General features: G+C 39.8%; 1 protein-coding gene across 1 annotated transcript in view; it reads right to left on the bottom strand.

Moving 5' to 3' along the window:
- Positions 1 to 27,929, bottom strand: part of LOC150076579 (putative receptor-type tyrosine-protein phosphatase mosPTP-1) — a 995,686-nt gene that overhangs the window by 386,086 nt on the left and 581,671 nt on the right. Inside the window, exon 6 of the mRNA XM_090387917.1 lies at positions 8,815 to 8,929. Within this exon, the coding sequence (XP_090244043.1) occupies positions 8,815 to 8,929 (115 nt within the window). The remainder of the gene's footprint in view (positions 1 to 8,814; positions 8,930 to 27,929) is intronic.

The following is a 27,929-nucleotide window of genomic DNA, read 5'->3' as shown; positions in this document are numbered from 1 at the left end:
CACAGAGCCTTGAGAAACTCCTTCTTCTTGTGAAAATACTTGGGACAGTGAGGTTTTAAATCGAACCTGGAATGTACGCTTGCATAGGAAATTCTGTATGAAAATCGGGAGGTGACCCCGAAGTCCATGGCGATGTAATTCATGGAGAATTCCATACTTCCACGTGGAATCATAGGCCTTACTGATATCAAAGCAGACTAACACACGATGTTCCGATCTGAGGAATGCATTCCGAATGGAATTCTCTAGTCTGACTAGTCAGACTAGTATATATAGTGTAGATCTGTTTTGTTGAACACTGAATTGTGCAGAATGTAGTAGATTGAAATTTTCAAGGTACCAGATCAGTCGGCGGTTCACCATCTTTTCGAGAATTTTGCAAATGCAACTGGTCACGGCGATTGGTCATTAATGAGGGGGATTTGTAGGGTCTTTACCTTGTTTAGGGAAGGCAAGGATTGTAGCAGACTGTAATGATTCAGTACTTAAGTTACTGTATCATGGAATAATGAATATTATCTAGTCCTACAGCACTGCATCTAGATGATGACAAGGCTCTATGTAGTTTGTGGATAGTAAAACTTAAGTTGTATTGTTTATCTCCTTTCGAAGAGAAGTTATAACTTTTGTTTTTCTGAACTTGTTTTCGATCTTCTGAAGGTCGGTGTATAACTTTTTGTTGCTGATGTTTTGGCAGAGGTTTCACCTAGTATATTGGCAATTCCAGCAGAATCATTTACATTCTGTCCTCTCCATTCCATGATGGGCAGAGGTGTCGTTTGATATTTGCCACTCATTTTTCTGATTGCTTTCCAAATTTTGTGTGTAGGAGTTACTTGATTGATAGTTGAAGTGAAGTGGATCCAAGCAGCCTTTTTATTGCAGCGTCTAACATATCTCGCTCTTGCTCTAGCGCACTTATATTGAATGAGATTGGTTGTAGTTAGACTCTGGTGAAAAGAATTCCAAGCTTTGCTTTGCTCTTTTTTAGCCACAAGGCATTCATCACTCCACCAGGTTTTTGGATGAATCGGTAATTTTGAAGAGGATTTCGGCACGGTTTTTTCTGCTGCATGTAATATCGTTTTTGTGACACAGTTAACTGCTTCATCAGTTGTGGAATTTTGGATTATTTCGGTATCAAGCTTAGTTAATTTTTTATAGGACTGCCAGTCTGCTTTATCAGTGAGCCAATGTGGAATTTTAGTAGGATGATGAGAGGGCTTATTAAGAAATTCAATTATTATGGGGAAATGATCGCTATGTAGTGGATCGTTGTTTATCGTCCACTTTAGAGTAGGATATAAGGTTGCTGAACAGATAGACAAGTCTATTGCAGTACTTGTTCCTGAAGGAAGGTGAACGTATGTAGGTGAACAGTCATCATTTAGAAGAAGAAGGTTGTTATTATCTAGACACTGTTCAATTCGTTTTCCTCTTTGATCGATGTTGTTGTTACCCCATAGAGTGTGATGCCCATTTAAGTCTCCCAGGATGAGGAAAGGCGTTGGGAGTTGAGTTATAAGATTGTTGAGATCATTTTGTTGGAAGGTATGGCTTGGTGGGATGTATAAGGAGCAGATTGTCATATGGATGTCAGCAGCTACACGGACTACTATTGCCTCGAGGGGAGAGTTCAGTAAGAGCTGTTTGGTAGGAATTTGTTAAAATAGCTACACCACCATGTGCAATATTCTGATTGGTTCTGTCTTTTCTAATAATATCACACCGAAACAGTTTTGGTATATTTTGGGGTTTTAAATATGTCTCTTGAAGGCAGAGACATATTGGTGAGTATTTATAGGAAAGATCTTATAGGTCATAGATAATGGCACGGAATCCACGACAATTCCACTGTATTATTCTGTTCATTATTTATCTCTTTTTAGACTTTCTGAGCGTTTTCGGGTTGCTGAGGTTTTCTGTTTTTCACTTTTGTTTTTATCTTTTTTTGGGAAGGAAGGCCTTTCGGTGTCCATGTCTTCTTCAACAAAAATTTGAAGGACAGGGTCATCTGCTGATTTTTCTTTTGTATCCATTTGTTGTTGGTGACTAGAAGTTAGGATATGTTTTTCTTTGAGTCCTTGATCCGGAGTGTGGAGATTTTCTTGTAGTATGGAAATTGGTGTATTGACTGCTTGGGTTTGAGTTACACTGTACAAAGATTTTACATAATTCGAGAAAGACTCTTTTGGGGGTACTGTTAGTTCAGTTTGCGATGCGGTTGATTGGAATTTTTTGGTCGCGTGGGCATACGTAGGTCTGTTTGCATGAGTTGGTGGTGAGATGATCCTTTTTGCTTCTTGGTAAGAAACATTATGCACGGTTTTATATTTCTGGATACGTTTTTCACTTTTTCAGTGCTCGCATGTTCTAGCGTAAGCGGGATGATCTCTTTTGCAGTTTGGACATATTGATTGAGGAGCATTACAGTTTTCGCAATCATGTTCAACTGAACCACACTTTGCGCAAGTAGGAGTTCCGCGGGAATGTCCATACTTCTGACATCGGAAACACCGTAGCGGGTTTGGGACATATGGTCTGACATAGATATCCGACCTTAATGGACGATTCGGTGTATTAAAGGTCAAGATCAGATTGCCATCTTTTCTGGTGGAGATTCTCTTGACATGAATAACTCCTTGTTCTTTCAGTTCTTCTAGCATTTCTTCTTCAGATACATCTAGTAAGTCCCAGTCTGAGATCACTCCTTTAGAGGTGTTCAGTGATCTGTGGGGCATTACAGTTACTGGGGGTCCTGCAAAGAAATTAGTTTTCAGAAGTCGCTCAGAATATTTGGCATTAGATGTCTCAATGAGAATATCACCTGATCTGAGTCTTTTTACGGATTTTGGAGATCCTGCTCTACTTTCCAATTCCTTTTCAACTCTAAATGGAGAAAGTTTGCCAACTGCATTCTCACCAGTTGAATGAATGATCAGATAGGTTGGAATTGGAATTGGATAGGTCTCTGGCTCAGTTTTTGGCACTTTGCAGTTCCTGCTGTGGAACTATCTTTCATTTTTGATATCTGGGTTGCGTCTGGCAGCCCAGATAAGTTGAGATGTCAAGAGCAACTACTTGTGCTTCACGGAACCTTTCCATTGAATTAGTCCATAAATGGGTAACATAAGCCAGAAATCACCAGTCGATCGGCGCTGATGGAATCCATACTGGCGATCGTTGATCAGACGGAAGGTTTCTAGGTAGTTTAAGAGTTGGCAGTTAATTGATTTCTCCATTACTTTAGAAAGAGTAGAAGTAATTGCAATGGGACGATAATTGGATGGGAGGGATTTGTCAACCTTTTTAGGAACTGGCTAGATATTAGCAAATTTCCAAGCAGATGGAAAAACATCTTTTGAATAAGAAAGTGAAAAAAGGCGACAAAGTATAGGAGTAAGTTCGGGAGCACAGATTTTGAGAACAAGTGGAGAAATACCATCGGGACTTGGAGCTTTCTTAGCATCAAGATTCGTCAAAATCCTTCTGACATCCTTTTGATGGAAGACCACAGGAGGCATTGAATGGAGCGTGTTGGGAATGGTGGGAGGTGTTTTACCAAGGTCATTAATATATGAGTTGGAAGAAAAATGGGATGCTAGCAGGTCAGCTTTATCCTTTGCGGAAGTGACAACAGAACCATCTAGTTTGGACAGAGGTGGGAGCAGAGATGGGCAAAAGTTGCGGCCAATAGCTTTGGCAAGGGACCAGAATGCTCGGCTACCATTAGGGCAAGAAGCAAGTTTTCTACTCTTAGCCTGTTCAAACTCTAGTTTGGACTGATTAATAGCTGCTTTACAATTGTTGCGAGCTCAGGTGTAAGCAGAAAATTAAACTAAAGAATTAGGAACAAGCCAATTACGATATGCAACATTCTTCTCTTGAACAGCCTTAGCACATTTATTGGAAAACCAAGGTTTAGATAAAGGACGAGATTTTAAAGTGGAGTGTGGGATAAAGGATTCCATTCCTGCAAGAATAATTTCACTGACACGATCTGAGCAAACATTGACATTAGAAGTTTTGAAACAGTAATCCCACCAAGGAAAAGAAGGAAAGAAATCTCGCAGGTCATCCCATTTTGCATTCTTGTAATGCCAAATAACATGAGGCTGGGAATACCCTTGAGATAAAGGCTCCACTGAAGAAGAGACAATCACCAAGTTGTGATCTGAAGTGCCTAAAGAACCTCTCATGTCAACCGTGTACTTAGAAGGGTTATTTGTGAGAAAAAGATCAAGCGTGTTGGCTGTATGATTAGGATTTTCCGTTATTCTTGTAGGTAAATGAACAATCAGTGAAAGGCCATTAGTAACTGCAAAAGCCTCAGCATCTCGACCAGCTGGGTCAGTGTGACTAGAAAACGGAAGCCAACTGGAGTTGTGAACATTAAAATCACCAAGGAAAATTACCTCATTGTTAGGATAGTTGGACTGGATAAAGTCAAGTTGCAAAGAGAGGAAGTCAAAAAGCTCCAAGTGATTACTGGAGTTGGGAGAATGGTAGAGACAACAGATGAATTTTACACAATGAGGTAGAGAGAGATTTGAAGCTAGAGAAGATCAAAGAGAGTATCTCTCTCTCTTTGATATACTCTCTTTGATTACCAAGTCAAATTACCAAGTCTGACAGGGAATATCATTCCTCTAGTATGGCTATATGTCTGCTCAAAGCCCCTGAGGAGTAGCAGAGATATGGCTATGAGGAAGAATGTTAATTTTCACTAACGTTTGCCAATTTCTCCAGCTTTCTTTAAAATTTCATTAATTTTGTTGTTTTTATATGTATTTTATATTTTTATATCTCATATTTTATATGTAAGGCTATCCATACCAAGGCTAGGTTTAAATATAATTAGCGGGTTGGTTGGGGTCAACTACAAACCTGATGCTCCCAAGTAGTACCACAATTCAAAAACAAAAATGTATAAATAAGTTAAGTATATATATATATACTTAACTTATTTATTCACTACCAGTGCGACAAACTTGCAGGAGGTGTAGGGGGCACAAAGACGAATCGGAATCACATAGCATTGCAGGGTCCGAAATGCCTTCGTCATGCGGTAGAGGACATTGAAGGGGAGGTCGCGTGAACAGCGATCCCGCTGGAAGTCAGCATTTGCAAACCATTTCTGTTGAAGAAACCAAGTAGCAAAAGTCCTCCGGAGTGGATAATCCGCAGGCTCCAATGATTGGACGCGTTGCGGATGGTATGAACTCATTTGGTTTGTTGACAGTATCCTCCATACAGTGGATTGGGAAATACCCAATCGTTGGCCTATCGCTCGAGTACTCTTACTCAGATTGCCTTCTGCAAGACGTAGGACATTCTCCTCATTGCCTGGCGTCCTCGTCGTTCGCTCTCGATTCATGGTACCTCTCGTGAAACAACCAGTCTCACGTAACCTTCTGTGCACACGTGCGAAAATCGTATGATGAGGAGCACGCCTGTGCGGGAAACGTTCCTGTTACAAACGCAGAGCGGCGTGCCCATTACAGTCCGGAGCTCCATACACGAGGTGCATGTCGGCCAGTTCAAGGTTTGAATACTCATCCATCCTACTGCCTCGGGAACCGGTTCGCAAATTCTGACTTAGCATTAGCATTAGTAGAGGCATATGATGCAAGAAAGCAAGCTTATTCAGCATCAGCCAAAAAAAAAAAACCCACTCCCATTTCACCCCTCCGTTCGTTCGAAATACCTGTCCAGTTGAGCTTTAAATTTGTTTAGGCTATCAACTTCAACAACAAGTGATGGAAGTCGGTTCCACCAACCAACCACCCGCTGGCCAAAGGCAAATTTCCGCACATCTATCCGACATCCGTCCTTCCTCAATTTGAATTTATGCCCTCTGAGGTGATTATTCTGAGCAAGATGAAGAATCCCATTGGCATTGAGCATGCTCAAACCATTCAAAGCCTTATACACCTCTATCAGATCACCTCGCCGGTGCCTAGTCTCCAGACTCTGCAATTTGCAAAACTTAAGCCTTTCTTCGTAAGAGCAACCCTTTGTTCCATTTACTAATCTTGTTGCCCTTCTCTGTACCTGTTCCAGCAGCTCTACATCCTTCTTGAAATGAGGCCTCCAGACCTGTATACAGTACTCAAGATGTGGCCTAACCATTGCCTTATACAAGGGAATAATCACCTCCTTATCCCTGCTAGAAAAATTCCTGTATATCATTGACAAGACACCATGAGCTACTCTTGCAGCTCGTCTGCACTGCTCAGAGAACTTCATATCTGCCTGCACAATTACCCCCAGGTCCTTTTCATTCTCCACCACTGTCAGTGTAGTACCGCAGAGTTGATACGTTGCTCTGGGGTTACTGTTTCCCATATGTAGTACTTTACATTTGTCAATGTTAAACTTCATTTGCCACCTCTCAGCCCATCTATTCAACCTTTCCAGATCCTGTTGCAGCAGCATAGCGTCAGTAGTGTCCTTAACGACCCTGCCAACCTTTGTATCATCTGCAAACTTGGACATTAAACTTGATATCCCATCATCAATATCATTCATAAACACCGAAAACAACAACGGACCCAACACTGAACCCTGAGGAACTCCACTAATAACATTAGTCCACGTTGAGCAGTGTCCATTGATTACCACTCTCTGTCTTCTGCCACTCAACCATCCCCTTATCCATAGCAGCAATTTGCCTCCAATGCCACACTGCTCCAATTTGTGCAGCAGTCTTCCATGTGCAACAGTATCGAAAGCCTTTCTAAGATCCAAATATATAATATCAAAGTTATTCCCTGCATCCAGTTCTTTTGTGACTACATCATAGTATCCAATCAAATTGGTCAGGCAAGACCTGCCCTTAACAAAACCATGCTGCGTCTGAGCTATAACGGAATTCTTGTCTAGATGATCCTGCAGTGCTTCTTTAACCAGTGCCTCCATTAATTTACCTGGAACAGAAGTTAAACTAACAGGTCTATAATTACTTGTGTCAGCCTTTGATCCTCCTTTGTGAATTGGGGTTACATTTGCACATCTCCAGTCTATGGGTACCTCCCCTGAGTCCAAAGAAGCTCTCATAATTATGGCTAGGGGTTTGCATACTTCCTTTGCTGCCTCCTTTAATATAACTGGATAGATCCCATCCACCCCAGGTGCCTTTTTTATGTTTATCCTCAACAATCTCTCCTCCACTTTCCTCTCAGTTATTACAAAATCATCCAGCTCATTGCCAATGTTTACTTTACCTACATCATTCTCCTTCCTGAATAAAACCTCATGCATGAATGTAGATGCAAAATACTCGTTTAGATTGTTAGCCACCTGAGCAGGATCCTCAACTGTTGAACCATCAATATCCAGTGGACCAATCTGATTCATCCCTTTCCTTCTCAAGTTCAAGTATGTAAAGAACTCTTTTCTGTTTTTCTTTGCATCCTTTGCCAAGGATTTTTCGTAGTCTGCCTTTGCCTGCCTAATCTCCTTTGTGACTTGGTTACAGACCAACTTATATCTATCATAGGCTTCCATGTCACCCATTAATTTGTATGTATCCCATGCATTTTTCTTCTCTGCCACATGTCTCATTAGTTCATCTGACAACCATTTAGGCCTAAACCTTGAACAATATTTCTTAGTTGGTATGTAAAGCCTGGTAGCCTCCAAGATTAGTTCCTTGAATGCTTCCCATTTTGAGTTTGCTGTTGGTAACATCATCAGTTGGTCCCACTGTACAGAATTTAAATACTGTCTCAGACCATCGTAGTCGCCTTTACGAAAACAAAAACCCTTCCCTTTACCTCTGATGGTAGTTACCTCCTTGAGTAAATCCCACTTCAACACACTGTGATCACTGCCACCTAGTGGTTCATTTATCTGCAGGTTCTTAATGCATGAAGAATCACTACTGATAATCAGATCAAGAGTATTGCTCCCTTCCAGTGGGGGATCGCTGTTCACGCGACCTCCCGTTCAACATCCTCTACCGCATGACGAAGGCATTTCGGACCCTGCAATGCTATGTGATTCTGATTCGTCTTTGTGCCCCCTACACCTCCTGCAAGTTTGTCGCACTGGTAGTGAATCACTCTGTATGTGTGTGTATATATATATATATAGTGAATAACTACTGAGGTGTTGATTGACGTTATGATGTGTGTGTATCCGCAAGAGTGTCTTTAAAAATAAAAGTACAGTAACAAAAAATTAATATTTTGTAAATAAACAATTCTGTGCTAGTCCACCCATGATTCTAAAGAAAAAAGGTTAGGTTACCCCCTCCATTTCAGGAGGTGTTCAAGCTCCCATGGGATTCAAGTGGAGGTAATCTGACCTTTTTTCATCATTATGGAAAGCGTTCATTAGGGCAAGTTACCATTATTGCTTCTGAGTGCTACTAAACCGTTGTTATCGTGTGTTGTGTTCGTGCACAAATCAGCACATCGTTTGCCATGCCTACCTGTCAATCAATATATCATTCTCAACTTTGCTCCAGACCGATAACACCTGTCTGTTTACCAAGCGAGCAGTGCTATAGAGTGCCGTATCGGGAAACTAATTTTCCTTGTAGGTTATCTGACGTTTCTCGTGTTGGCTTTCTTTACCTTCGCCACACACACACACTTTAGTTCATAAACTAGAAAATCTCCAAAATTTATCTCTGCAAAAAATGGCATTAGTTTTAAAAAAAAAGGCAATAATACTTTGAAATCAGTATATATGTAAAGCAAAATTTGTGACAGATCTGAACATGAAGAAATTCCTACATAAACAATTCATTCATCACTTGCCTTAAGTCTAAGCAAATTTTGATATTAATAAAAAGCTATTCCTTACCTCCTTCATCAGTCATGACAGCAACAGTTGCTGCAGGACCTCTACCTGCTGGATTAAACACTTGAACAGACACTAAGTACTGGGTAAACGTATTTAGATTGCGAATGACATAATCCTATTAAAATAGACACATTCTGTAGTTTTCACTGGTATCCTGGATGAAAAGTGATTAAAGACATAATAATAATTGTCTCACTTAAACTAAATTTTAAGAAAATTTATATAGCAGAACAGTCAATTTTAACAATAATCAATATAGGCAATTTTACATATATGTATTTATTTCATACAATACCCATCTAAAACAGCACTTAAAATAAAAAGCAAGAGCTACCTAATTCTTTATCCTTTATCATAAGGAATTTTATTTTTCAGCATAATATCCTCCTCCTCGTGTAATACAAGTCTTCCACCATCAAACTAAGGCCTGGATGCCAACAGAAAATCTCTGGTTGCTTGTTCAACCTCCTCTTCCATGTTTCCAAATCTCATCTAATGCTTTTACCATTCAAGATTTCTTAAGCAGTACTAGTGACCGAATTCAAAGCAGGCTGATGACATTTAAGAATGGCAATTAAAATGAATGCATGGGATTAATTCACTTCAGAAATATGAAAAATTTCGCCAGATTTGCATCTTGTCCTATTCCGTCACAGTACTATCTGGTCATGCAACATTTTCAGAGCAGCTTTACTTCTGATTTAAAGTTAGTGGTGTAATTATTATTTGTGGTTCTCTGATTAAGTCAGTCAGTTTGTTTATTATTTGACCTTGTAATTGCTTAAGAAACCACAGTTGACTTCTACCACCATTGTTTTTGTTGTCATTTTATGGAGCAAAAGCTGCTTCGGCTATATTTCACCTACCTGTTCAAGTTTTGTTATTACTGGTTATAGTGTAGATGTTAGCATATTAGATGCAATTGGTAAGATTTATTAGACTGAGGTAGGAAAAGAGTTCATTTACATCTGACTAGTGTCCCATAATAAGTTTAAAAGTTAATGGGTAATTTGCATGTGATTTGAAAGCTGATTTGCAGGCTGGTAATGTGGAAATACTATGATGACATGCTTTGCTGTTAGTATGGTCCTACACTGAGGGCATCATGCAGGATAGCTTTTCATTAGGAGAAAATAATGCAAAACCAGCCAAGGATAATCTCACCAGGTGTGACCAAAAACTTGATTTCAGGTGCAGTTTGATATAATTTGTTATTTGTTTTAGATTTCCAGATTCATGTTCATATATATTCAGAGGCATTTCAAATGATATTGGTAAAGTCATTGTGTGAAATTTTATGCATGTGGGAATTTTCATTTGGCAGATTTGGGCATGTTCATTGCAAAGTATTCCAGAATGTCCAGGAATCAAAGTGAATCCATTTTTTGTGTTCTGAGATGCAATAAGGAATGAATTTTTCTTAGATATAGATGAGATGGATGTTCTTCTAGCTGTAAAGCATATACTGCACTTAATGAATCAGAATATCACATCTAACCCCAGGGGCTCACATCCAGTGATGTGAGCCCCTGGGGTTAGATGTGCTCCTGGGGCTTGGTGCACTCAGTGTCCTGAGCTGGATATCATCATTCTTCTCTTTCTTGGTGATTCCTTTCTTCTCTCTCTCTCAGGATAATTAAGAATTTTTTTTTTTTGCCTGGTGCAGCATAGGCCTCCGGCTTCCTTGCACCATAAATAATAATAATAATAATAGAATAAATTATACATTTTAAGAGGGAATTTTTGTCAATGTGATCTAGCACGAGACTTATTGCAAACAATTCAGTTCTATATATACTGCATTCTTTTGGAATTTAGCATAAACCAAGATTGTGATTCTTCGTATGTCGGATCTACGGGTGCCTTTTGAATACACATTTAAAGCAACATATGGCACTGGTTAGGGTAATGCAGGCCACGGCATCTGAGCTGTCATTTCATACGATAAAAAGGGATCACATCTTGTTTAATGAAGCTAAGGTTTTGAATGTACAGCACAATTACAAAAGACTTAATTACTGAAATCTTAGAAATGAAACACTGTGGCTGCTCCAACACTTAACAACAAAAACAACGCGATTAACATACGGACTTTTTCTCGTATTGGATTCGTGGACTTTTTTTGCACATGCGTGTTAGCGAGTAATCTCTCAGTAATAAATAATGTGGGGAAATTTCACATTAGACAGTGACAGTATGTCGAAAAGTTTTGTCCCTTTATGAAAGGGACAAAACTTTTCGACAAAGTATTCCAGAATGTCCAGGAATCAAAGTAATTTTAACGTGTATTCATCATCAAATATTAGTATATTCGTGAATTTTAACAGTGTTTATTTTTAAAACTTTAACACAATGTTTTCAATTTCTCGAGGTTGTGTGTGTATTGGATAAATCTGGGGCCAGGTTAGGGGGCCTTTGGCTGTGATCCCGGGGGTATGGGTCATTCGTGGACTTAGAGAATTGAAGGCATTTATTGGATTTTAATGAAATGTATCCTTTAACCATTTTAAATTCTGAACCATGTGTAAACAAGAATAAGCAGTTAAATTTGGAGAGTTCAGAAGAGAAGTAATCCTAGGGAGAAAGATAGAAGTAACCCTTATGAAATTTTAAATTCTTGTGGAATAGCCTGAGAAATGCTGTTTGGTTGTTGATGCTGCTACTCTTGTGAGGTTTTAATGGCATATAAGCTGCTTTGGCTATAATGCACCTATTCATTTATTATATAAATGAAATGAGAAATTCTCATAAAGTCAGAAAAATCTAATCAGAAATCAGAAAAGATTAAAAACTCCAGTTTGCTTGAGGAAGTTGAAAAATTCAGAAATATCTGCCTTGTCACTAATGAGATTCTCTAATTACTGGTTTACAAAGATTAACCAGTGATTACAAAGATTAACCATGGTTAAAGCATTTAACGTGGTATGGACACGTAAAATGGTTGCAGAAACCAGATATCCAAAGGCTATCCTGGAATGGATACCTTCTGGAAGAAGGAGAAGAGGAAAACCTAGGAGGACATGGATGGATGGAGTAAGGGAGTTCATAACAGCCTAAGGTTTAACTGACCAATACACCTTGAACTGCACTATATGGTGGGAAAAAATTCCTACCACAAAACTAGTAGGTTGAGGAAACCTATTGTAAATGGAAACACTCCTCTTGAAGAAGTTCTGTCTTGTTTATAGTAGAGGCAGTCAATAAGAATGTGTTTAATGGTCAGATTTATAGAACAATGTGGAAACTGTGGTGGATCATCTCCTGTAAGAAAATGAAAGCGGGTCAAACGAGTATGACCTATCTTTGTCCTTAAAAGGGCTACACCTTCCCGTCTTGATGTAGACACTGGAGCACCAAATTTTCAGATCCTGTTTAAACTGAAAGTTTATTATTAGTTTGAGAGTACCATAGTGCTGTCCATTCTGAGAGGATGCAGCATGAATGATTAGTGCAGTCTGTTGCTGGAACATGGATATTGGTTAAATCTAAGGTGGCTGAATTTTTAGCAGCTTTATCAACCAGTTCATTACCAAAAATACAAGAATTTGCTGGAATCCAACAGAAAGTGATGGTATTCTTCAATTAGCAATAATAAGCTTCTAATATCATTTAGAACAGGGTGAACTTTATCTGAGGAATTACATAATGCCATGATTGAGCTGAGGGAATCAGTGTAAATAAGATTTTAAAGGATAGTCACAACAGATTTTCTAAAGCTAGTCTCACTGCATATAATTCAGCTGAGAAAATACTGAATTCAGATTTTTTTTTTTTTTTTTTTTTTTATGAAAGCCCCAAACACGAGAGGTTGTGGAACCTACAGTACTTTGTACCCTGCTAGGGTTGGAGGTTGAGAGGACAAAAGGAGATATTTGTTGACATCAGACTTGAACTTCTGTACACTGTCATTTTCCGGAAATACGTAAGAAGGAAAGTTGTTCCAGAAAATGACAGTTAATAAATAAACGAGGAAGATGAAAAGTTGGTTTTGTGAGTTTGAAGTTGGACAGTAAATGGGTGTTGGCTGGTGGCTGCACATGTTCAGACTGTTTTGAAAGAGAGAGCGGGAATTATAGAAGTCAATTCAGAAGAATAGTGCCCAGGTAAGTATCTGTAGAAAAGGCATGCAGCAGAAACAGTACATTTATGAGACAGCGAGTGAAAAGGCTCTGTTAGAGAGGAGTCATTTTATTAACCTAACTGCCCTCTTCTGAATGGAATCTAGAAGCCTCAGAGGTTTTGGGGGCACTGCCCCAAATGTGGGAACAATATTCCATGGTAGGGCGGATTTACGATTTGTACAGAGTAAACAGCTGTTTGGAAGAAAAGTAACACCAAGAGCAAAAAGGAAAACCAAATTTTTTAGATGCAGAAGAAGCAATATTTGTAATATGCTTGTGCCAAAAGAGATTAGAAGTCAGGGTAAACCCCAAAAGAGATATATCATTTTGCCTAGAAATTGGAGTGTCACCAAAGATAAGCATAGGAGCAGACGAATCCTTTCTGCGAGATATAAGACAAGAACGAGTTATAGAAGGATTGAAATCAACTAAGTTATCTTTGCCCCACTGGAGAATTACCTGGAGATCGACATTTAAGGAATTGGTAGCAGATAATCGAGAGGTTGAAGCTGATTGGGCAGGACAAGTTTCTCAAAATGGAAAGTGGAATGCAATGTGCTATCATCGGCAAAACTATGGATAGGATTTAAAGTCAATGGAAGAAGGTCATTAATATACAAGGGTAAAAGAGTGGGGTTAAGAACTGAACCTTGGGGGACAAGTTAGAAGACAGAGAGAAATCTACCATCACCCTCAGTGAGCAATCAGAGAGAAAAATGGATAACCAATTACAAAAAACAGTTGGCAAACCATAAGATGGAAACTTGTTTAAGAGACCTTTATGCCAAACACGATCGTAAGCCTTAGATGTCAAGAGCAACTGCTTGAGTTTCCCCAAACATTTCCATTGAATTTGTCCATAAATGGGTAACATAAGCCAGAATATCACCAGTGGATCGACACTGACGGAATCCATACTGGTGATGATTGATCAGACGGAAGGTTTCTAGGTAGTTTAAGAGTTGGCAGTTAGTTGATTTCTCCATTAATTTAGAAAGAGTAGAAGTAATTGCAATGGGACGATAATTGAATGGGAGAGATTTGTCACCCTTTTTAGGAACTGGCTGGAAATGAGCAATTTTCCAAGCAGAAGGAAAAACACCTTTGGAATAAGAAAGTGAAAAAAGACGGCAAAGAACAGGAGTAAGTTCAGGAGCACAAGTTTTGAGAACAAGTGGAGAAATACCATCAGGACCTGGAGCTTTCTTAGCATCAAGATTCGTAAAAATCCTTCTGACATCCTTTTGACGGAAGACCACAGGAGGCATTGAATGGAGCAAGTTGGGAATGGTGGAAGGTGTTTTACCAAGATCATTATTACAGGAGTTGGAAGAAAAATGGTATTCTAGTAGGTCAGCTTTATCCATGGCTGAAGTAACAACAGAACCAACTGGTTTTGACAGCGGTGGGAGCAGAGATGTGCAAAATTTACCACCAATAGCTTTGCCAAGAGACGAGAATGCTTGGCTACCATTTTGGCAAGAAGCAAGTTTTCTACTCTCAGCCTGTTCAAAATCTAGTTTGGACTGATTAATAACTGCTTTACAATTGTTGCAAGCTTTGGTGTAAGCAGAAAATGAAACTGAAGATTTGGAAACAAGCCAATTATGAAGGATTGCATTCCTACAAGAATAATTTCACTGACATGATCTGCGCAAACGTTGACATCAGAAGTTTTGAAACAGTAATCCGACTAAGGAAAAGAAATCTCGCAGGTCATCCCATTTTGCATTCTTGTAATGCCAAACAATACGAGGTTGGGAATAGCCATGAATTAAAGGCTCCATTGGAGAAGAGTCAATCACCAAGTTGTGATCTGAGGTGCCTAAAGAACCACTCACTTCGACCGTGTACTTAGAAGGGTTGTTTGTGAGAAAAAGATCAAGTGTGTTGTCTGCATGGTTAAGATTGTCTGGTATCCTTGTAGGTAAATGAACAATCTGTGCAAGGTAATTGCAAAAGCCTCAGCATCTCAACCAGCTGGGTCGGTGTGACTAGAAAACGGAAGCCACCTGGAGTTGTGAATATTAAAATCACCAAGGAAAATTACCTCACTGTTAGGAAAGTTGGACTGGAGAAAGTGAAGTTGCAAAGAGAGGAAGTCAAAGAACTCGAAGTGATTAGTGGAGTTGGGAGAATGGTAGAGACAACAGATGAATTTGATACAATGAGGTAGAGAGATTTTAAGCCAGAGAAGATTGAAAAGAGGAGATTCCAAATTACCAAGTCTCTGACAGGGAATATCGGAATGAACATATGCACAAGTACCACCTTTGAGGTGAAACGAATCATACAGCGAATAATTCGGGCGACTGAGATGGGCAGTGATTGAATCAACCGATAACTGAGATTCTGTCAGGAAAAGTACATGGGGTTTGGCAGACTGCAAGTGGAAAAGACATCACTGAGATTAGAATTGAGACCACGTATATTTGTGAAATGAATTAGGAAGTGTTTGGGAGGTTTCGCAGATAAGCTTTCTCTATTAGTTTGACAATTCATAGTGTATTCAATAGTAAGAAAAAGTTGGGGGAGGGAGACATGCTGTATGAAGTAATGAAATTTTTTGGATATAGTGTACACATGGTAAGAATATACCCAGATCCTTAGCATAACGTGGCCTCGACAATGCCCCGCTCATACACAATACTCGGACTCCCACCAGTCACTATCTGGCAGAGTAGAGGTATCAAGATAATATATTAGCTGATCCAGAAGCCTCCTAAAGAGTTTCTAATAGGTTCGGTCTGGTGTACTAACTAGCGGCTGGCCTGCGAATACCGTTTTAGAGCTGTGCCATCGAAATGTAAGGAAGATTGGATCTCACCATGATGTTCAGCCTAACCTCAAAAGTCATCAGTCATACTGCATGATGGAAGAGATGGGAAAGGGTTGACTGGAACTTAGCTCTGGAGACTAAACTGGAATGAATGCTGAAATAATGGTATTCAGAAACACTGCGGCTGCACCAACATTTGAATTAGATTTAGAGCCATTATATTGGGCTCAATCAATATATCTTTGAAGTATGAACTGCATGAAGTTGTTTAACATTTGATGCTTACAAAATATTTTCCCATTGGCAGAGGCAAGTGTCACAGATTGGTATAGGAGGAAACAATGGTGGTTGGGTGCAAGTTGTTACCTATTGTAAGGAATGGATGGAGCCAATCCAAACCTGCATCAGTTCAAGGTGAAGACCAGCTGGTTTTTACTATGCTAGGTTTATTTCTGTAAAGATTTTCTAATGGTGGAATAAATAGGTATGACTGAATGGAATGAGAGGCACAACATTGTATCTTGACAGCATACTGCAGTAATAGTGTTTTCTTATGTAAAGTTAGTGGGGGATTGTGAGCATCAATGTAGAGATTATGTGCTGGTGATGTTCTGAAGGCATCAAGTGCAACCCTCAAAGCACTATGTTGAATTGGATCAAGCCAGCATAATGCACTCATTCCAGTTTAGTTCAGAAACACTGCAGCTGCTCCAACATGCTGTTTGTTGTTGGGCTGAGTGTTTTTTTGGCACAAGGGTCTCCTGGGCCATTCTGTGTCTGTTCATGATTAACTTATGCCTGAATCTTTTATATTATAGTCATCAGAGGCGATTATATATATTTATGCTTATCAAGTATTGAAACAGAGCTTCAAAATCCGCATTAATGCCAAGTATGTGTTGTTAAGTTAAAGGTTCCTGAAAGTTGGACAGAGAGCAAAAACTGGATTTCCAGATACTTGAATATTGAGGGCATTCTATGAGAATATGTTTGATTGTTAATTGGGATCGACAGAAGGAACATTGAGGAGGGTTCTCTACTATAAACAAGAACAGATGAGTTATATAGGAATGACCAATTCGGAGTCTTATCAAAATGACTTCTTCTAGCCTGCTTCTCATGAAACTAGAAGTCTACAGTTGAGGTTCTTTTTTAATCTGGAATAGTTAGTTATTGACTTGAGTTTGCCACAACTCAGCCCACTGATTCCGGCAGAAAGTGAGAGTGTGTGTCATGGGAGATTAATGCCGCATAAGCTGCTGTGGCTATAATGCAGCTATTCACAGGAAAATACTAAAAACAAAATTTAGCCATAACCACTTCATTTTGTTTACAGAGATATTTTAGAATTTATCAATTAGTCCAATTATTTTCAAGTAAGAGAAAAACTCGTTGATGTTTGCATCATCTCCAATAATATGTTGTAATGTCATTGGTTCTCGTATATTTCTCAGGTAAAACAGGACGGATGTTCTGTCCTGTTAATAGTGAGGGCAGTCAATCAGAATGACTGTTAAATCTGCTGAACAGTATGGGTACTGAGGAGGAGCTTCGCCTGTGAGTAGATGAGGTGAGTCAGATATGTATGTCTCATTTGTGCCCATGAAAGTAACACTTCTCTTCGTACTGTTTTAGTGCTAGAGTGCCAAAGCTCTGGATTGTGTTTCAACAGGTAGAATTTTTCCACTGCTCTTTCATTGCTCTCTTTCCACTGCATGAGACATGCAATTTGTATGATGTGACTGTAGTCAGAGGCTGGAACCGGAACGGAGGTTAAATCAAAAGTTGATTAATTTTTAGCAGTTTGATCAGCAAGTTCATTCCCCTTTATCCCTGAATGTGCTGCTATCCAGTAAAAGGTCACTGATTGATGACGACATTCTTTAATTTGTAATAGGAGTCTTTCGATTTGATTTAACACAGGGTGAACCTTGTTGGAGGAGTTTTGCATTGCTGTAAATGAGCTGAGAGAGAGTCCATGTATACCATGTATTTTAGAGATGGGTAGAGATTCAGGTTGTCTAAAGCTAATTTTATTGCATGAAGTTCTGCAGAGAAGTTGCTATACTCAGGTGGAAGGGCAACCGAAATGTTAGAGGGAAATACTCCCACTGCTCCAAAGGCTGAATGTGATTTCGAGCCATCAGTGTATACAGTACTGGCAAAAAATCCGCGAATTTCTGAATATGGCTTGCATGGAGTTGTTTCACACTGAGTGTCGGTAGACGATTCTTTCCCCACTTAGGAACATAAGTACTGAAAGTTAATTGGTAAGGGGGAGTCCAAGGTGGTTGGGAGTATTCATTAATTGCTGTGTGTTGGAAATAGGAATGTTCCAACTCTGCATTAATTCAATAAGGCATAATAAGGCCTGCTGGTCTTATTTTACTGGTTTATTTCTATAGGGATTTTGCAGTGGTGGATTAAAGAGGTATGGCTCAAAAGGATGCTGACAGCAACTTTGTATTCAGGCTGCATACTTAAGCAGTGTTTTCCTACAGAGGCAAAGAGGGGAGCTCACGAGCTTCCATATATGTAAACTATGGGAAGGAGATGTCCTGAAAGCACCAAGGGCAATGCACTATGCTGTACAGGAACCAGCCAGCATAGTGTACTCTTTTGAGCAGAATCATTGATTGGAACACCATAATCCAAACAGGAGCTCATCAATGCTCTATATCAGGGGTGACCAACGAGTCGATCATGATCTGCCAGTCGATCGCGGATTTAATTTCGGTCGATCACAACGAATTTTAAATATACAATCATCCCTCGATTTGTGCACCTTGTGCAATGTAATTTTTGAGATGGTAGATCGTGGCACATTTTGAAGGAAAAAAGTAGATTGCATCACAAATTAAGTAGGCCACTCCTGCTCTATATAAGAGCAGCAAAGATGTACGGTCTGTTTCCCAAGACAGGGAAGATAAAGCTTTTAGTATGTTCAGCTTTTTGAGACAGGTAGTACATACAAATTTAATGAGCTCAAAGAAATTTAACTTCCTATGAAGGATTAATCCCAAGAATCTGATGTTGTTAGTCACTGGGATGGTAAAGTTTGCCATCTGAAGTTCAGGATCTGTGTGTAATTTACATTGATTGTAAAAGTGGATTGCAACAGGTTTCTGCTGTGACAGACGATAGCCATTGCACACTGCATAACTTTGGACTTTATTCAGGGATATCTGCAATTGCCGTTCAATGGATCTCATATTCTGAGAATAGCAAGAAATAGAGAGATCGTCAGCGTAATGGTAGGTCTGAACAGTATTTGGAAGTTCTTTTGTGATGGAATCGATTCTAAGGACAAAAAGGGTTGCACTCAGTACAGACCCTTGTGGTACTCCTTCCTGTAAAAATGTCGCAGACAGTGAGTTGTCATATCAAACTCGGAACAAACAATTCTGGAGGAAGTTCCTAATGAATATAGGCAGGTTGCCTCGTAGACCAAAAGCATGAAGGTCACCCGAGAATGCCATGATACCAGGTAGTATCAAATGCCTTCTCTATGTCTATGGAAACCATAACAAGATGTTTCTTTTTTACAAAGGCATTACGAATTGCAGACTCAGCTTTGATCGTAAGATCTAAGAAGGACTTGTTCTTGGGGAAAAGCCAGCCATGCTGATTATTACTCAGAAGATGTTGCATTTCTATGATCCAAACAAGTCAATTATGGGATTCTTATAAAGTATCAGGTGACACAGAAGCCTACGGCAGGTATCAATTAGTCTGTAATCAAGTCACAAAGGAGGTTGGGCAGGCGGAGGCAGATTACGAGAAATCTTTGGCAAAGGATGCAAAGAAAAACAGCAAAGAGTTCTTCACTTATGTAAACTATAGATTTTTTTTTTTTTTTTTTTGTAGTTGTTGGCGCATCGGCTTCTGTGGCCATAGTGCACCTCCCAAGGTTTTTTGAGGTACTTTGATCCAACCCCTAGACAGGATTCGAACCCGCGACCTTTGGGTTGCCAGGTAGGCACTTTACCCACCCGGCTAGCCCGGTCGGCAAACTCTAGAAGGAAAGGGATGAATCAGATTGGACCACTTAACATAGATGGGTTGATGTGATCATACTCAGGTAGCTGATAAACTAACTGAGTATTTTGCATCTATATTCACACATGAGGAGTCATTCAATGAGGGGAGTTCCAGAAGTTTATCAAACACTAACAGGGAGCTAAGTGATTTTGTAATAACTGAGAGCAAAGTGGAGGAGAAATTGTTGATTTTAAACATAAGGAAGGCACCTGGGGTGGACTGGATCTATCCAGTTACATTAAAGGAGGCAGCAAAGGAAGTAAGCAAACCCTTCGCCATAATTATGAGAGCTTCCTTGGACTCAGGGGAGGTCCCCATGGACTGGAGTTGTGCAAATGTATCACCAGTTCACAAATGGGGTTCAAAAGGTGACACAAGTAACTACTACAGACCTGTTACTTTAACTTCTGTTCCAGGAAAATTAATGGAGGCACTGGTTAAAGAAGCACTGCAGGATCATCTAGACAAGACTTCAGTTATAGCTCGGACACAGCATGGTTTTGTTAAGGGGAAGTCTTGCCTGACCAATTTGATTGGATACTATGATGCAGTCACAAAAGAACTGGATGCAGGAAATAACTTTGATATTATATACTTTGATCTTAGAAAGCCTTTTGATATTGTTGCACATGGAAGACTGCTGCACAAATTGGAGCAGTGTGGCATTGGAGGCAAATTGCTGCTATGGATAAAGGGGTGGTTGAAGGGGAGAAGAGAGAGAGTGGTAATCAATGGACATTGCTCATCGTGGACTAATGTTATTAGTGGAGTCCCTCAGGGTTCAGTGTTGGCCCCATTATTGTTTTCTGTATTTATAAATGATATTGATGATGATATATCAAGCTTAATATCCAAGTTTGCAGATAATACAAAGGTTGGCAGGGATGTTAATGACAATAAAGACAGTATGCTACTCCAACTGGATCTAGATAAGTTCGGAAAACGGGCTGAGAAGTGGCAACTGAAGTTTAACATTGACAAATGCAAAGTACTGCATATGGGTAGCAATAACCGAAGAGAAATGTATCAACTGTGTGCTACTACACTCAGGGAGTTGGAAAGTGAAAAAGACCTGGGGGTAATTGTGCAATCAAATATGAAGTTTGCTGAGCAGTGCAGACAGACTGCCAGGGCAGGTCATGGAGTCTTGTCAATTGGAATTTTTTTAGCAGGGATAGGGAAGTGATTATCCCGTTATACAGGGCAATGGTCAGGCCACACCTAGAGTACTGTGCACAGGTCTGGAGGCCTCATTTTAGAAAGGATGTAGAATTGCTAAAATGAGTACAAAGAAGGGCAACAAGATTGGCAAGGGGAACAAAGGGGTGCTCTTATCAAGAAAGGCTTAATTTCTGCAAATTGAAACACCCGGGGAGAGAGAGAGAGAGAGAGAGTAGGCACCTGCGAGGTGAACTGATTGAGGTGTATAAGACCTTGAATGGGTTGAGCAAGCTGAATGCTGATGGGATTCTTCCTTTTGCTCAGACCAAGAACCTGAAGGGGGGCAATTTCAAATTGAGGAAAGATAGTTGTAGAATAGATGTGCAGAAATTTGCCTTTAGCCAGCGGGTGTTGATTGGTGGAACAGGATTCCATTTTTTGTTGTGGAAGCTAAAGGTTGAGCTGGACAGCCATTTGGAACAAATGGAGGGGTGAAATGAGGTTTTTTTTTTTTTTTTTTGGATGATGCAGTATAAGCTTGCTTTCTTGCATCGTATGCCTCTACTAATGCTAATGGATTATTTTTTCAAGTAACTTACCAAGACAACTGGAGTGAGAAATTGGTCTGTAACTGTATGGACTGGTAGGATGTTTTCCAGGTTTCAGAAAGGCCAGAACTGTGGCATGGTGCCAAGAGGTGGGGTAAAGGTTTCAGAGAAAGATTCGATTATAGAAGACCAGCAATATTTAAAAATTTTTCTTCAAGATGTTGTAGCATGATATAATATATTCCATCTGGCCCAAAGGTACTGTTGTGTGTTGTTTCGATAGCATGTAGAAGTTCAGAATATTGAAGAGGGTGGTTATATGGAAGGAGTACAGGGGTTCGAAAGTTGATGGATCGCTGTTCAAACATGGTCTTAATTTTCTGGAAATCCAGAGTAAGTTGATGCAGCTGAAACTTGGGCAAAGGTTGTGCCCAAAGCATCTGAAATGTCCTCAGGAGCAGAGAGTTCTTGCCTATTCCACGAAAGAATTGGGGAAGGAATGGTTGGAAACTTGCCAGAAATCTGCCAAACATTCTTCCATATTAACCTGGAATTATTGTTTTCGTTTATGATATAGAGGCAAACCGAATACAGGAATTCTTCTTGGCTTGTCTTTGTGTGAGAAGTGCTTTTGCCATTAGCTTCTTATTGTTAATAAGTTTAACTGTGGTTGGGGAGCTATGAAATGAATTCCATGATTTATTTTTTGAGTTCTTTGTTTTTGTGCATTCTTCATTCCGCCAATAGTTAAGTGCCGTCGAGAAGGGGGATTTGACATTGAAATTGAGTATTTAGCTGCAGATAATAAGAAAGAAAAGAAAGGATAAAACTGATTCGAGTAAATAATATGAAGGTCTTTGAGATAACAGAAGAGGAGAAAAAAGCAGTATATACTGGAACTTAAGAACAAGTTTGTGTTTCTGCATACTGTTCGAGACCAAGATATCAACGAGGAATACTACAACTTTTTGAAAGTGATAAAGTACAAGAAACCTATAGGTAAAAAGAAATCCAAAGAAGAAAAAATTAGTCAAGAAATACTTATCATGATGAACCAAAGACGACAAACGAAGAGCAAGATAAACACTGACAAGTATAAAATTGAGTATACTGAGTTATGCAAAGCAATTAGAAAGAGACTCAGAGAGGACATAAGAATATTTAACAAAAGAAAAGTAGAACAAGCATTAAGGGAAAACACAGGAATTAAATCAGTAGCCTTGAGCAGTAATACAGAAAGACAAATGATACTGAAACTGAAAAATAGCAATGGTCTACTTACAGAAGACTACTATAGAGAATTATACAAGGAGCGCAGGAATGATGCCAGCAGTGGGGAAGATGGATCACAAATTAGTAACACATACAACATAACCTTCCAGACGAGGTAGAACATGCATTGGAAGAAAATGAAGAATCAGAAAGCCCCAGTGGAAGATGAAGTTGCTGTAGAGTTGTTAAAATTGGGAGGAAGAGACAGGACACAGAAACTGGCAAGACTTTCCCGAAAATACATTAGAAAAGAAGTGACGACTAAGGAGGGGAATAATGCAATCATAGTTTTTCTGCATAAGAAAGGAGATAAATTGGAAATTATAGACCAAGACTTGTTGTTCACAAGGGTCAAATTTAAAATTGAGAAATTAGAGATTGTGAGAAAGGAGACAAAAGCGATTCTTGCACTGCTTCTATTGTAATGAGCAGCAGACAGCAAGTTGCTGGAGATTTCAAGAGCTGCAGGGAGCCATCATGGACATGGGCTGTGTTAGGGTAACTAAAAGTAAGAACAGGTGCATATATACCTGCATATACACCAATGTCAGAAGTATAGTAAATAAATTGGCGAAGGTAAAAAAGAAAGCCTGCACGAGAACGACGAGAAACGTCGGATAACTTACGCGGAAAATTAGTTTGCCGATACGGCACTCTAGCGCTGCTCACTCGGTAAACAGACGGTAGGTGTTAACGGTCTGGAGCAAAGTCGAGAACGATATACTGATTGACAGGTAGGCGTGGCAAACGACGTGCTGATTGGTGCGCGAACACAACACACGATAACATCGGTTTAGTATCACTGTAGCAGCACTAATGGTAACTTGTCCTAATCGTACATGCCCTAACATTTACTGTAACGGTGAAAAAAGATCAGGTTACCTCGACTTGAATCCCATGGGAGCTTGAACCCCTCCCGAAGTGGAGGGGGTAACCTAACCTTTTTTCTTTAGAATCAGTCATATTTAGAAATACATTCATAAAAAAATAAATTTTTTTATGACCGTATTTTTATTTTCTTGTTCAATAATATGCCCTAATGGTGAAAATTGGTCAGGTTACCTCCACTTGAATCCCATGGGAGCTTGAACCTCTCCCGAAATGGAGGGGGTAACCTAACCTTTTTTCTTTAGAATCATGAGTGGACTAGCACATAAATTGTTTATTAATAAATCATTTCATTGTTTGCCACGCCTACCTGTCAATCAGTATATCGTTCTCGACTTTGCTCCAGTCCGATAACACCTACCGTCTGTTTACCGAGTGAGCAGCGCTAGAGTGCCGTATCGGCAAACTAATTTACCGCGTAAGTTATCCGACGTTTGTCGTCGTTCTCGTGCAGGCTTTCTTTACCCAAGCCAATAAATTTTATGAATTTGAAGTGCTGATGAAGGCATCAAAGGCAGATATTGTTGGGATATCAGAGACATGGTGCCACACAGATATAAGCAGTGCAGAATTGGAATTTGAGGAGCACAATGTGTACATAAAAGATAGACAGGGTAGGAAGGGAGCAGGGGTTATGCTGTTAATTAAGAAACAAAATCTAAGGAAGTGCATCCAGTTGACATGGGTGGACAGTATAATGTTGAGTCAGTTTGGTGTGACAAACACTTGGTAATGGAAAATGAGAGCAGGAGTGTGTTAAAGGCCTAAAGACTCTGATGAATACAATGAACAGTTTTGCAGAGAAATAGAGTGAGCCAGTAAATCAGAATGTCTTGCAATGGGGGATTTTAACTTTCCAGATTGGAACTTGTGGGTTGGTCACTCACATGCTAGCAAGACTTTTGGGGATTTATTGAAGGACTGTTTTCTGCAGCAACATGTTTGAGGGGCAACCAGAGGGGGTAATAATCTTGATCTGATTATCAACAGTGAAGACTCATGCATCAGGAATTTGCAAATAAAGGAACCACTAGATGACAGTGATCACAGTCTACTGATGTGGGAGTTACTTAAAGATGCAACTATCATCAAGGGTAAAGGGAAGGGTTTTTTGTTTTCGTAAAGGTGATTACAGTGGTCTCAGGCAGTTTTTCAATTCTATACAGTGGGATCAACTGATGTTAAAATCAGTGAATTCTAAATGGGAGGCCTTCAAGGAATAAATCTTAAAAGCTACTAGGGTTTTCACACCAACTAAGAAACTATTCAATATTTAGGCGTAAATGGATGTCAGATGAACTAATGAGGCTCGTGGCAGAGAAGAAAAATGCATGGGATGTATATAAATTAGCAGGTAACACAGAAGTCTATTGCAGATATAAGCTAGTCTGTAATTAAGTCACAAAGCGAAGGCTGATTATGAGAAATCCTTGGCAAAGGATGCAAAGAAAAACAACAAAGACTTCTTTACTTATGTAAACTCTAGAAGGAAGAGGATGAATCAGATTGGTTCACTTGGTGTTGGTGTTTTTCCTCTTGATGATCCTGCTCAGATAGCTAACAAACTGAATGAGTATTTTGCATCTACTTCAGCCATGAGGAATTCTGTAAGGAAGCAGAGGACAGAAGTTTACTAAACTTTAATAGGGAGCTAAATGATTCTGTAATAATGGAGAGCAAAGTAGAGGAGAAACTGTTGAAGTTAAACATAAAAAACACCTGGGGCAGAAGGAATATATCCAGTTATATTGAAGGAGGCAGTGAGGAAAGTAAGCAAACCCTTAGACATAATTATGAGAGCATCCTTATATTCAGGGGAAGTTCCCACAGACTGAAGATGTGCAAATGTATCCCCAATTCACAGAGGGGGTTTAAACGGCGATGCAAATAATTATAGACCTGTTGGTTTAACTTCTGTTCCGGGAAAAATAATGAGGTTAAAGAAGTGATGCAGGATCACCTAGACAAGACTACAGTAATAGTTAAGACACAGCATGGGGCTGTTAAGGGGAAGTCATGTCTGACCAGTTAATTGGATACGATGTAGTCACAAAGGAACAGGATGCAAAAAATAATTTTTATATCACATACTTAGATTTCAGGAAAGCTTTTGATACAGTTGCACATCGAAGACTGCTGTTCAAATTAATAATACAGCATTAAGGGCAAATTTCTGCAATAGATAAAGGGATGGTTGAGTGGGAGATGGCAGATAGCAGTAATAAATAAGCACTGCTCTACGTGGACTAATGTTATTAGTAGAGTCCCCCCCAGGATTCAAGGCTGGACCCATTGTTGTTTTGTGTATTTATTATGACATCGATGAAGGTATATCAGGCTTAATGTCCAAGTTTGCAGATGACACAAAGGTTGGCAGAGTTGTATATGATAGTAAAGACAGTATGCTACTGCAACAGGATCTAGAAACGTTAGGTCCTCGAGGTTGTCACAGACATTCTCTCAGATATGCCAGACAAGCTGTACTTGCTACCTAGGAGTCTAAAATGCTGATGGAACTGATATTCGGGTGACACTCAAGTCAAGTGGACCCAATTTCGGCGAAGTCCGGAAGGTCTGTGACAGCCAAATCCTCTGCTTGCACCTTCACGATGGTGGGACTGTTAGTAATCATGGGTATAACCTCCATGCACAAGTACATGGTGGGTGACCACCCAGGTGAGAACCAACGTAAGCAGGGGTAGAGGTGTGGCGCCCACACCACATGGAAGAACTTCGCCACTCTATGTTACCAGGCAGTACTAGGTGGTAGATGACTCTCATCAATCGGTGCAATACCACCACTTTGCTTATTGGAGGCTTGAAGTGATGGAACCCATGTTTAGTCTCTAGAGCTAAATTCCAGTCAACCCTTCCCTGTCTCTTCCATCATGCAGTATGATTGATGACTTTTGAAGTTATGATGAACATCGTGGCGAGATCCAATATTCCTTACATTTCGAGGGTACAGCTCTAAAACAGTGTTCGCAGGCCGGCCGCTAGTTAGTACACCGGACCGAACCTATTTGTAACTCTCTAGGAGGCTTCCGGATCAGCTAGTGTATAATCTTGCTACCTCTACTCTGCCAGATAGTGACTGGAGGGAATCCGAGTAGTGTGTATGCGGGGAGCATTGTCGAGGCCACGTTATGTCAAGGATCTGGGTATATTCTTACCATGTGCACGCCATATCCAAAAATGTCATTATTTCATACAACATGTCCCACCCACTTTTTCTTACTATTGAATACACCATGAATTGTCAAACTAATAGAGCAAGTTTATCTGCGAAAAGATCTAAACCTCCGAAGCACTCCCTAATTCATTTCACAAATATACGTGGTCTCAATTCTAATCTCAACGATGTCCATTTCTACTTGCATGCTGCCAAACCCCCATGTACTTTCTGACAGAATCTCAGTTATCGGTTGATTCAACTACTGCTCTTCTCAGATGCCCAAATTATTCGCTGTATGATTCCTTTCACCACAAAGGTCGTACTTGTGCATATGTCCGTTCTGATATTCCCTGTCAAGGGACTTGGCAATTTGGAATCTCCTCTCTTTGATTTTCTCTGGCTTAAAATCTCTCTACCTCAATGTGTCAAATTCATCTGTTGTCTCTACCGTTCTCCAAATTCCACTAATCACTTGGAGCTCTTTGACTTCCTCTCTTTGCAACTTGACTTTCTCCAGTCCAACTTTCCTAACAGTGAGGTAATTTTCCTTGGTGATTTTAATGTTCACAACTCCAGCTGGCTTCCGTTTTCTAGTCACACCGACCCAGCTGGTCTAGATGCTGAAGCTTTTGCAATTACTAATGACCTTGCACAGATGATTTATTTAAAGAATACCGGACAATCCTAATCATACAACCAATACGCTTGATCTTTTTCTCACCAACAACCCTTCTAAGTACACGGTCGAAGTGAGAGGTCCTTTAGGCACTTCAGATCACAACTTGGTGATTGCCTCTTCTCCAATGGAACCTTTATCTCATGGCTATTCCCAACCTCGTATTGTTTGGCATTACAAGAATGTAAAATGGGATGACCTGCCAGATTTCTTTTCTTCTTTTCCTTGGTGGGATTACTGTTTCAAAACTTCTAATGTCAATGTTTGCTCAGATCGTGCCAGTGAAATTATTCTTGCAGGAATGGAATCCTTTATCCCACACTCCACTTTAAAATCTCATCCTTTATCTAAACCTTGGTTTTCCAATAAATGTGCTAAGGCTGTTCAAGAGAAGAATGTTGCATATCGTAATTGGCTTGTTATTTGCATCATTGCCTATGATATGACAAAGTGC

This window comes from Mastigoproctus giganteus, chromosome 13 (genome assembly GCF_048544385.1).
Source record: "Mastigoproctus giganteus isolate SK-2022 chromosome 13, ASM4854438v1, whole genome shotgun sequence".
Taxonomy (NCBI): Eukaryota; Metazoa; Arthropoda; class Arachnida; order Uropygi; family Thelyphonidae; genus Mastigoproctus; species Mastigoproctus giganteus.
The sequence above is the reverse complement of the archived record's forward strand: the minus strand, read 5'-3'. Positions and strand labels throughout refer to the sequence as shown.